General features: G+C 41.2%; 1 protein-coding gene across 2 annotated transcripts in view; it reads right to left on the bottom strand.

Annotated features, from left to right (window-relative positions):
* Positions 1-1,374: 1,374 nt before the first annotated feature.
* The window catches only part of LOC106092224 (uncharacterized), a 288,892-nt gene continuing 278,053 nt past the window's right edge, over positions 1,375-12,213 (bottom strand). Inside the window, exons 1-5 of one of the 2 annotated variants that reach the window (XM_059368587.1) lie at positions 3,900-3,933; positions 3,593-3,806; positions 3,391-3,527; positions 3,167-3,326; positions 1,375-1,526 (exon numbers count right to left, since the gene is read on the bottom strand). In XM_059368587.1, coding sequence (XP_059224570.1) covers positions 1,426-1,526; positions 3,167-3,326; positions 3,391-3,527; positions 3,593-3,746 — 552 coding nt within the window. In that variant the 5' untranslated portion in view covers positions 3,747-3,806; positions 3,900-3,933 and the 3' untranslated portion in view covers positions 1,375-1,425. Of the gene's footprint in view, positions 1,527-3,166; positions 3,327-3,390; positions 3,528-3,592; positions 3,807-3,899; positions 3,934-12,213 lie in introns of those variants that run through there. The other variant, XM_059368586.1, reaches the window with a different exon arrangement.

Below are 12,213 nucleotides of genomic sequence, written 5' to 3' on the forward strand. Positions count from 1 at the left end.
CGGTACACATAGGACTATGAGCTCACTTACGCAAAATCGGTGCGGCGAGTAATAACATGTGTAGGGCATGCGGAGAAAAGGATGAGACTTTGGAGCATTTCCTATGTCATTGCCCGGCTTTCGCTGCTAAAAGACACCTATACTTAGGTGGGGACACAATACCAGACAGGGGCGTGGCATGGAAAACTATTAAAGATTATGTAAATAGCACGGAATTCCTAACTTAAAATTTTCTTTAAGTTGGTGATGGGTCCGTCATCGGGTTCCTGTTTGTTAGGCTGTGTTGGGTCTCTCGCCACTGCACTGCCTGATATTTTAGTATTAGGATCATTGCTTCTCCTAGTCTTTCCAATATAGAGATGTAGTGATTGCCGCGTTGTCAGCCCCCTGTTTGATGGGCGGCGTTGAGTCACCTGCCACTGCGCGGCCTGAAAATTTCTGTCTATCCAAGTCTTCCCAATCTTGAAAAAGACAGCTTTGCTCCCGTAGTGCGGCATGCCTATCATGCCGAGGTTACTTCTTAGATTTTAGAGCACAAAACAAACCGATTACTGGCTTAGATAAATATCCATAGTGACATGGGGCAGGTTAATATTCGCATCCTCTTTTCAACCTAACCTAAAAGCCATGACAATACGGTCCATATAAGTCTATGACTTGATATAGCTCATATATATTTGAAAAAGTCAATAAAATAACTTGACATATACAATCCTTGGTGGAGGGTATATAAAATGCTGCCCAGTCAAACTTAACACGCTTTTATTTGTTTAAAATTAACTATTCATACCTTGTTGACGGTGCTCTACGGCTTAGTTGTATGTGCTTATTTTCATAAGATCTTGTCAAGCTCTTTATCCAGTGACCTAAATTATGCCAATTAATTCTGCAGAATGGACTGCCTATGCCACTGAACGTCCGGGTTCGAACCCTAAAAAAAAATCAGACAAATTTTCCAGAGATCCCCTCCTAATGCTGGAGGCATTTGTGAGGTAATGTAAAACTTGTAAAAACTCCTCCAAAAAGAGGCACGCAGTTCGGACTAGGCTATAAACAGAACCGCTTATCATTGAGCTTAAAAACTTCAATTTGACACCACTCATTGATATGTGAGAAATTCGCCCCTGTTGCTTAATGAAATGTCCATGGACAAATTTGCATTTTTAGTTCAGCAGATCAAAAGTTAAAGCCCCTTAAAGGTTGGAAAAGTGAAAAGAGGTCAACTTTGCCATCCTGTATCTCACCCTGTATTAATGGTATAGACCAACAACGCCATTATCCTGAAAGCCTTTACAAATGTCAGTTTCACAGATAAATAGTTGTGCACACTTTTCGCTGTTTGGCCCACTGTGCGTTCAAATTTTATTTGTGTTGTTTTCCAATTCAATTTGTAAAATAATTTACCTTTCCAATTTGATTCAATATTTAAATTTCAGTTGTAGGCATAACTTCTTCCTGATATTTTGGCGATTTATTCATGCACTTGTGGTATGCGAAGATGGGAAAGACCACACACCATGTTCCAACTGGAGAGAAGAAGAAAGAATTTATATAAGCTGTTGGAAATAATAACAAGTAAAAAGGCATTAAGTTTGGCCGGGCCGAACTTCGGATACCCACCACCTCGGGTATATATGTAAATCCAATTTCGTCACAATTCGATGAAAATTGGATAACTTAAGCACCCAAATTCGGCGCGGGCATTGAGTGGTCTAATATATATGTCACTATTCAATTTTGTACAACAAAATATTAGACTTTTTGGAAGATATATCAAATTATAAACCGATCTGAACCATATTAAGGTCGGATATCGTGAGGCTCAGAAAAACTCACTGTTTCAAATTTCATCGAAATCGGGTAATAAATAAAGCTTTTATGGGCTTCAGTCCCCTTATCGGCAGATCGGTCGATATGGCAGCTATATCTAAATATAGTCCGATCTGAACCATATTTAGGCCGGATGTTGGGAGGTTTTAACCTACTCACAGTTTCAAATTTTAGCGAAATCGGTTAAAAAATAAAGCTTGTATGGGCTTCAGACCCTTTATCGGGAGATAGGTCTATATGGCAGCTATATCTAAATATGGACCGATCTAATTCATATTTAAGTCAGATGTCTGGAGCCTTAAAAAAACCGACTGTTTTAAATTTCAGCGAAATCGGGTAATAAATAAAGCTTTTATGGGCTTCAGTCCCCCTTATCGGCAGATCGGTCTATATGGCAGCTATATTTAATATAGTCCAATCTGAACCATACTTAGGCCAGATGTTGGGAGGTTTTAACCTATTCACATTTTCAAATTTTAGCGAAATCGGTTAAAAAATAAAGCTAGTATGGGCTTCAGACCCGTTATCGGCAGATCGGTCGATATGGCAGCTATATTCAAATATAGTCCGATCTGTACCATATTTAGGTCGGGTTTCAGGAGGCTAAAAATAACCCACAATTTTAAATTTCAGCGATATCGGGTAATAAATAAAGCTTTTATGGGCTTTAGACCCTTTATCGGGAGATCGGTCTATATAACAGCTATATCTAAATATAGTCCGATCTGAACCATATTTAGGTCAGATATATGGAGGTTTAAAATAACCCACTGTTTTAAATTTCAGCGAAATCGGGTTATAAATAAAACTTTTCTGAGCTTCAGACCCTTTATCGGGAGATCGGTCTATATGGCAGCTATATCTAAATGTGGACCGATCTAATCCATATGTAGGTCAGTTGTTGGGAAGCTTTAAATTACTCACTGTTTGAAATTTCAGCAAAATCGGATGAAAAATAATGTTTTTATGGGCATTAGACCCTTTATCCCCAGATCGGTCTATATAGCAGCTATATCCAAATATGGTCCGATTTGGCCCGCTGAAGGACTTAACCAGCGTGCATTAAAAAGACGTTTCTTAGCCAAATTTCAGCTCAATATCTTAATTTTTGAAGGCTCTAGAGTGATTACAGCAGACGGAAGGACAGACGGATAGACGGACAGACACACGGACATCGTTAAATCGTCTTAGAATTTTACGACGATCCGAAATATATACACTTTGTAGGGTCGGAAATTGATATTTCGATGTGTTGCAAACGGAATGACTAAATAAATATACCGCCTATCCTGCGGTGGTGGGTATAACAATCGTATGTAAATTGTTCTACACTTACAGGCGAGTGCCAATAAATCAATGAAGTCTACAAGCGTTTCATAAGAAAATGAAACATCACCTATCACATAGGGAAAATATGTATAGCCTATGTTAAAGAAGACTACAACCAATCCTAGCATATTCAAATAAACCCAGGGAGCCATGAGAAGGGATCGTTTCTAAAAAGGCAGAAGATATTAAAAGCCAGCCATTGCATTGGAATTTTCCATTATTTGTACTCACCTCTTTGATGCCCACAACCACAAGACTCAATAAAATTAACTGAAGCACTTGTGTGGCAAGAAGTAAACAAGATGTTGTAGCATTTAGCTCAGAAATGGTAAGAATGACTTTATCCAGGTTGCTTTGTTCTATAATGCCTGGAATGGGAACATCGCAAAATAAAGTTTATATTTAAAAATTCCCTAAAGTGGTGTATATTTACAGCCGTAATCAGTCATCCTCTCCTCGATGTTGAATTTTTTCTTTGATATATCAAACCAAAAGTCAATGGTGGCAAGAAAATTGACAATAGCAATAAGATCCATATAGAAGGATCCCACAAGGAAACTTGGTATATGCCGAACATTGAATGCCATTTTGATGTATGAGACAAATTTCGTTGTGGCAATTGCCGCTTCTCTGTGGACCCCAAGTAACTAAATATTCAAAAAAAAAACTAATATTTATTATGAAATATACAACATCATACAATCTTCCAAAAAACACAGCGATCGACTACGAAAATTGACCCCTTAAACTATTGAAGATTTCACTGTCGTCTTATCAAATTGACATTTAAAGAATTTTGCTATGCTTATTCAAAACAAAAAAAAAAAAAAAAACAAAATCTTGATAATAAAATTTTTAATCAAATACGAATTTGAAAACTTTATTATTTGGAAACAAATAAAAGCGTGCTAAGTTGGGCTGGGTCGAATCTTGGAAACCCACCACCATGGATTCTGCTTAAAAATTTATACAAACTAAATTTAGTTGAAGGGTATAATTTTATTCTACCTACCAAACTTCTGCCAAACCACCAGAACCAGGTTGACTTAGAGACCGGTTTATATGGGAGCAATTTCAGGTTATAGACTGATTTGGGACGTACTTGGTACAGTTGTTAGAAATCATAACAGAACACTCTGTGCAAAATTTTAGCCAAATCGGACAAAAATTGCGTCTCATCACAAACGTCAAAACAGAACCCTCTGTGCAAAATTTTAGCCAAATCGAACAAAAATTGCGGCTTCCAGGGGCTCAAGAAATCAAATCGGGAGATGGGTGTATATGGGAGCTATATCTAAATATGAACCGATATAGCCCATTTGCATGCAAAATTTGAAGCGGCTAGCTTTACGCGTTCAACGGCTCTCGTGATTTCGACAGACAGACGTACGGACGGACATGCTAGATCGAATCAGAATGTTGAGACGATCAAGAATATATATTCTTAATGGTCCCTTAGATCAATGTTTCGAGGTGTTACAAATGGAATGACTAGATTAGTATACCCCCGTACTATGGTGGTGGGTATCCAAATTATAGTTGGCTGTAGTTTATGGGCCGGCGGCGTCATTGGGCCGTACTTCTTCCATGATGATAGGATTTGGAATCGCTTCCGTTCAATGATAACACAATATTTTTGGCCCCAATTGGATGATATGGACTTATAGGACCAACAGGACGGCGCCAGGAGCGACACAGGGAATGTCACAATCAATTTATTGTATGCCAAGGTTGGAGAACGTGTTGTCTCACCAAATAGTACAGCCGATTGGCCGCCACGGTCGTGCGATTTGATGACGTTAAACTATTAACTATGGTTTATGCCAACAAGCCAGCGACGATTTATGAAATTCATACGAATAATGAGCAGTATCGGCTGATTTATGCTTGAAAACCGTTGGTTTCAGCGCTTGAACTTTTGCAAGCGTGCCCGTGGTGACCATGCAAATCGAGTTCCATACATAATGGCGGCGAGCGTACTTTCACAGGAACAAAGGATTTCATTGATATCGCGGCTTGTAAGGGCTCAAGGAGTCAAATCGGGAGATGGGTTTATATAGGAGCTACATCAGTTCTTAAACGATTTGAATCGTACTTGGCACGTAGTTGAGAGTCATTACAGAACACCGTGTACAAAATTTCAATCGGATGAAAATTGTGGCTCCCATGGGCTCAAGAAATCAAATGGGGAGATCAATTTATATAGGAGCTATATCAGGTTATAGACTTAGCAAAGTTGTTGAAAGTCATAACAAAAAACACTATATGCTAAATTTCAGCCAAATTGGACAAAAATTGTGGCTTCCATGGGCTCAAGTAGTCAAATCGGGAGATCGGATTATATGGGTGCTATAACAGGTGAATTCCGTGCTACTACAAAATTCTTAATTGTTTTCAAAAGCACTCCCCTAAGTTGGTTCAGGTCTGGTATTGTGTCTCCACCTAAGTGCCGGTATCTGTTAGATGCGAAAGCCGGGCAATGACAAAGGAAATGCTCCAACGTCTCATCATCTTTCCCGGCATGCCCTACACATGTTATCACTTGGCGCACCGATTTTGCATAAGTGAGCAGGAAGTCCTATGTGTCCCGTTATGATACCAATAGCTATACTGACCTCCTTTTTGCTTCCTTTCAGGAGCTCGTTTTCTCACGATCTGGATCCCTCCATAGGATTTTCGCCGTCCTACCGACCGTTTCGCTGTTCCACAATGTTGCATGTGCATTCGTCGTCCACTCCCTTAACTCGGACTGCGTCGACCCGAAAGGCTTCGGGTTAACCAAGTTTATTGACGTCAGTCCTCCGGCCTTCAACGCCAAATCGTCTGCCCTTTCATTCCCCCCCCCCCCCCACTTCGTTATGGCCCGGCACGCAAACGATGCGGATTTTGCCATCTTAAAATAAGGCGTTAATCTCCTTCTTACACTGCAAGACTGTGAGTGACCTTATCGTCGTGGTTGTTATTGCCCTTATGGCAATTTTACTGTAGGTAAAGATGTTCTGACTCGACGTCCTCGCGTTAGCACCACACCACTTCACGCATTCCGTGATCACCCGGATCTCCGCCTGCAGGACCGTATTATGGTCAGGCAGTCTAACACAGATCTCAGACCCTGGGTTCTCAATGTAAACCCCCAGGCCCACCCTGTGCTCCAGCTTTGATCCATCCGTCTAACATGATCTTCCAGATGGCAATACTAGGTTTTCGTCAATCCAAGACTGTACCGATGGCAGCAGTGCCTCGCACTCGACATCAAGGTTCATCTCAGGTATCCGATCAAAAACCTCTTCCCTTCCTTCCAGATTCTACCGCGATGGTATGAGCTGCTCCCATCCTCAATCCATTCTCCCATCGCCTTTAGTCTCATAGCCGCAGTGGCTGCCTCACACTTAATCTGTGTGTCAATGGGTAGGATATCTTTAATATGTTCTCTGAACCTGTTGTATGGTCCTTATGTTGCACTTTTTCTCCATAGTAGTCCAAAAAAACTACTGAGGCGTAAGTAAGTATTGGTCTAATCACGCTCCTGTAGAGCCATTGGAATATCCTCGGATTCAGGCTCCATTGCGAGCCCAACATCTGTACAACATCTTCTCTGTACGCTCCTGAATGTGACACTACCAATTCGGTTTCCTGTACAAGATCACACCTAAATATTTGACCTTGTCAGATATCGGAATCGTCTTATTGAGGAAACGTGGTACGTTAAATTGGCCAACGTCTTCCTCGTGAACAGGCATATTTCAGTCTTCTTAGGGTTAACATTGAGACCTCTGGGTCTAGCTCAGTCTTATGCCATATGCAAGACCCTTTCGGCCCTTTTGCATAGATCGTTCGGATCCTTACCCTTAGAAGTATTATAACATCGTCTGCGTAGGAGACGTGTTCAAATCACTCCTAAATCAGCATCCGTAATAGGTCATTTATGGTGGTCACCCATAGGAGTGGCGATAAAATGTCCCCTGTGGCATGCCCTCTGCCACTTTCTCCTTTATATTTATGTCATGGGACACACAATTTATCCACCTGTTCCTTAGCACAATTTATCCACCTGTTCGTCTTCCTCGTGAACAGGCATACATATTTCATTCTCTCTGGGTTAACATTGAGACCTCTGAGTCTAGCCCAGTCTTATGCCATATGCAAGACCCTTTCGGCCCTTCTGCATAGATCGTTTGGATTCTTATCCCTTAGAAGTATAATAATATCGTCTGCGTAGCAAACGGGTTCAAATCCCTCCTCAGTCAGAATCCGTAATAGGTCATTTATGGTGGTCACCCATAGGATGTGGCGTGCCCTGTGCCACTTCGTCCCTTATATTTATACTATGGGGCACACAATTTATCCACCTGTTCCTTAGAATATGGTCTATCCAGTCACTAAGGACCGGGTTTACCCGGTACTGGTCTAAGTATTGGTTGAGTGTGTCGGTCCGCACATTGTTAAAAGCCCCCTCAATGTCAATGCATACCGCCAGTGTACATAAGTACAATGTGGGAGCTATATCCATTTCTGAACTAATTTGGTGAACCTCGGCGGATGTTTTCAGATGGGTTATTACACAATCCGTATCAAATTTCGAGCAAATATGTTCAAAATGTAGTAACTACGGCTGAAAAAGGACAACGTTATTGCAATAACCCAAAATTTGACGAACATATATATGGGAGCTATATCTAAATCTGAACCGATTTGGAGCAAACTTCTCAGATATTGTGGTAGTCGTCGAGGATCGCTTTCCTCGACGACAAAAAATTTGGCAAGATTGGTGAATGAATGCGATTGCAGTGGCTCTAGGAGCAAAAGTCGGGCGATATATATATATTAGAGAGATATATCTAAATCTGAACCGATTTCCATGAAACTCGCCGGTAATGTCGAAAGTCATAAAAAAATCCCTTCTGCCAACGCTCTTGGGGTGAAAATCGGGCCATATACATATCCAAATCTGAACCGATTTCTATGAAATTCAACAGTAATGTCGAGATTCATGAGAGAATCCCTTCTGACAAAATAACCAAAGAATCGGTTAACAAATGACCATTTTATTGCAGTGTTACTGCAAATCGGACGAACATATATATGGAAGATATATCCAAATCTTAACCGATTTTTTCCAATTTCAATAGGGTTTGTCTCTAGGCCAAAATACATGCCTGTACCAATTTTGAAGACGATCGGACAGACAGCCAGAGAGACTGACATAGCTCAATCGAACCCGAAAGTGATACTGAGTCGATCGGTACGCTTATCAATGGGTCTATCTCTCTTCCCTCTGGGTGTTGCAAACAAATGCACTAAGTTATAATACCCTGAACCACAGTAGTGGTGTAGCGTATAAATATCAATCGATATTCAGACAAGCAAAAATATCGATGGAGTCATCGATATTTTGCCAGCCATACTCAAGGTGTACTCCAGCGGGGTAGGACAGAACTCAAAAGGTACTTTGGCAGCAGCATCTAGTGAAGCATCTTAGTGGGAATCGTCCATACCGTAAGTGTCCGGACGAAGACTAGTTCTACTGCTTTCTTATCTACCCCTGGATGCGTAAGGAAACTCATCATGACAAGATCGAATGAAATTTGTGAGGATCAACTGCTGGCGGACTCAAAAGACGAGGCTTATGCAACAGTGGTGGATATTCCTAATCGTGACTATGATCGGGTTTCTGCAGATAAATATCCACCATTGTAAGGCCGCTTCGGCGGCACTATAGGTCTTTCTGATGACAGGAGGATTTGATGTGGTTCTTATGTGGTGTGTGGAGGAATAGTTAATACTCTTGCACCTCTTGGTAACTCCGTGCTACTTACAAAATCCTTAATTGTTTTCAATACCACTCCCCTAAGTTGGTTCATGTAGGTGTTGTGTCTCCACTTATGTGCTGGTATCTGTTAGACGCAAAAGCCGGGCAATGACAAAAGATGAGACGTTGGAGCATTTCCTTTGTCATTGCCCGACTTTCGCGTCTAACAGATACCGGCACTTAGGTGGAGACACAATACCAGATATGAACCAACTTAGGGGAGTGGTATTGAAAACAATTAAGGATTTTGTAAGTAACATGGAATTCCTAACTCAAAATTTTCTTTTAAGAGGTTACTTTATAGTTTTTAGAGCGCACAACAAGCCGATTACTGGCTTAGGTGTATGTCCATAGTGGCATGGGGCGGATTAATATCTGCACCCTCTTTTCAACCTAACCCAACCTAACCTGGTAACTCCGATCACTGCATTGTTTCAGCATCTTTTTCGTATTTCGCTCTTCGTACTGCTTCCTCCCCAGTCCCGAATCGGTCAATATTTTTTTACGAAAAATCACGATGGGCTGAGCTCAGCATTTTAATTGGAAACTATGTTTTCTAGATGACGATATAAATGCTACTGCTGAAGTGATTGAGAAGATAATTTTAAATAGAATGAGGATATTCATTCCAGTTAAGACTATAACTGCTAAATCAGACCACAAAAGTTGGATTAACCATAAATGCAGAGATGCTGTCAGATCGAAAGAGGCGGCAAGAACTGGCGCTTGGATAAAAATGCCAATACTGAACTGCTGCGCAAACAATTTCTTTACGAACAGCGTCTGCCTACTAAGGTTCTTTCTTCTACACGAGGAAGTAAGAGCTTTTGGTCGTTCGTGAAAAGGGTAAGGGGTAGTTCTCCATATATCCCAACTCTTGTTAAGGATGATCAAACGTTCACTGACCCGGTTGATAAGGCTAACCTGTTGACTGATATATATTTGCAGGGAACTCTTCCCTGCCGGATAGCAATCAACCACTCCGCTCAATCGAAAAGTTATATGGCGTCATGCCCTAAATATTTTTTCGAACTCGTTCAGTTAAAAGTGTTCTTGAGAATCTAGAAGTAAACAAATTCCCGGGCCCGGATGGCATATCAACACTTGTCTTACTCAAGTGTTCTTCGACGCTCGCTCGTCCATTACGCAACCTTTTCAACCTTGCCTACCGTGCGGGAGTCTTCCCGGCGCGTTGGAAGCTTGCGAACGTTCAGCCAATACCCAAGAAGGGTGAGGTAAACAATCCTGTGAATTATCGGCCAATTGCGATATGCTCCGCTCTTTCAAAGGTCATGGAGAGCATGGTTAATCACCATATTGTGAGGTATTTAGTGTCTAATGGCCTTCTTAGCGACCAATAACATGGGTTCCGCAGAAATCGCTCTACGGGCGACCTCATGGCACTTCTGTCGGAACGTTGGAGTCGTTCAATCCACCAGTTTGGTGAGAGTAAGGTTGTGGCTCTGGATATCTCCAAGGCATTTGATTTGAGGGTCTAGCACGGTGCACTACTATAAAAGCTTGTCGCATTTGGTGTCGGTAATGGCTTTGTTCGATTTATTTCGAGCTTTCTCAGAGATCTCACTATTCGAGTCGTTATAGATGGGTTCTCATCCAATGAGCATAAATTGACAGCTGGTGTACCCCAGGGCTCTGTTCTTTCTCCTTCTTTTTTTTTATTTTCATCAACGATCTGTTGGGTCAGACATCGAATCCGATCTACTCATTTGCGGATGGCAGTAATCTCTGTCATTCGTAATCATTCGACCATAGGTCGAGTCTTCGAGAGATTAAGGACAAGAGGCGGTTTATGGATGATACACTCTGCCAGGATTTGTTGGCCATTTTGAGTAGATTTTAATGCACTTAAGCCTCAGTGCTGTTTGTTGTCACACAAACGATTCGCTGACCCATTACTATCATCTTTGTCTATTAATGGTATAAATGATGATCAATCTGAAGCTCTTGATATTCTGGGCATGAAAATACAAAGCGATGTCCCTTGGGCTAAACATGTATTTGAAGTGCCGAAGGAAGCATTCAAGTATTTAGGATTCCTTAAACGGTGTAAGAATTATTCACTCCGTCTGATCTTCTTAACATCTACACCACTTCCATAAGGCCGAAAATGGAGTACAACTCACATGTGTGGGCTGGAGCTTCAAAATCATCCCTGGACCTACTGGTCCGTGTACAGAAGAGAGCGATGGCGTTGATTGGGGACAGTGTCCAGCTCTATTGCCTCCCTTGATCATCGTCGCAATGTGGGTTGTTTGGCGCTGTTCTATCGGTACTTTGCTTTCATGGTGTGTGTTCGTCTGATATTCATCTTTTTATTCCTGATGTAAGGATGTATGTCAGGGATACTAGACATTCCAGGAACTCACATTCGTTTGTAATTGATTGGCCAGCGGACCGCACAGTGCATTATAGAGAGAATTCTTATTTCACCCGGCCCGTTCGTATGTGGATTCGACTTCCGGCTAATGTTTTCCCCATCCACTTTGACATCCAGAGATTTAAGACAAATGTCAATAAACACAACATATAGTCCAATCTGAACCATATTTGGGACAGATGTTGGTAGGTCCAAAACTACGTACTGTCTTAAATTTCAGCAAAATCGGGTAAAAAATAAAGCTTTAATGGCCTTCAGACCCTTTATCGGCGATCTGAACTATATTTAGGTCAGATGTTGGTAGGCCCAAAACTACTTACTGTTTTAAATTTCAGCAAAATCGGATAAAAATAAAGCTTTAATGGGCCTCAGACCCTTTATCGGCAGATCGGTCTATATGGCAGCTATATCTAATTATAGGCTGATCTGAACTATATTTGGGCGAGATGTCGGGACGCCTAAAACTACTCACTGTTTGAAACTTCAGCAAAATCGGATGAAAAATGAAGTTGTTATGGGCATTAGACCCTTTATCGACAAATCGGTCTATATAGCAGCTATATCCAAATATGGTCCGATTTGACCCGTTCAAGAACTTAACCAGCGTGCATCAAAAAGACGTATCTGTGTCAAATTTCAGCTCAATATCTCAATTTTTTAAGTCTGTAGAATAATTTTAACAGACGGACGGACAGACAAATAGACGGACAGACAGACAGACAAATGGACATCGTTAAAACGTCTTAGAATTTGTCGACGATCCGAAATATATATACTTTGTAGGTTCGGAAATTGATATTTCGATGTGCTGCAAAAGGAATGACTAAATGAATATACCCCCATCCTA

Source organism: Stomoxys calcitrans, chromosome 5 (genome assembly GCF_963082655.1).
Source record: "Stomoxys calcitrans chromosome 5, idStoCalc2.1, whole genome shotgun sequence".
In the NCBI taxonomy this organism is placed as follows: domain Eukaryota; kingdom Metazoa; phylum Arthropoda; class Insecta; order Diptera; family Muscidae; genus Stomoxys; species Stomoxys calcitrans.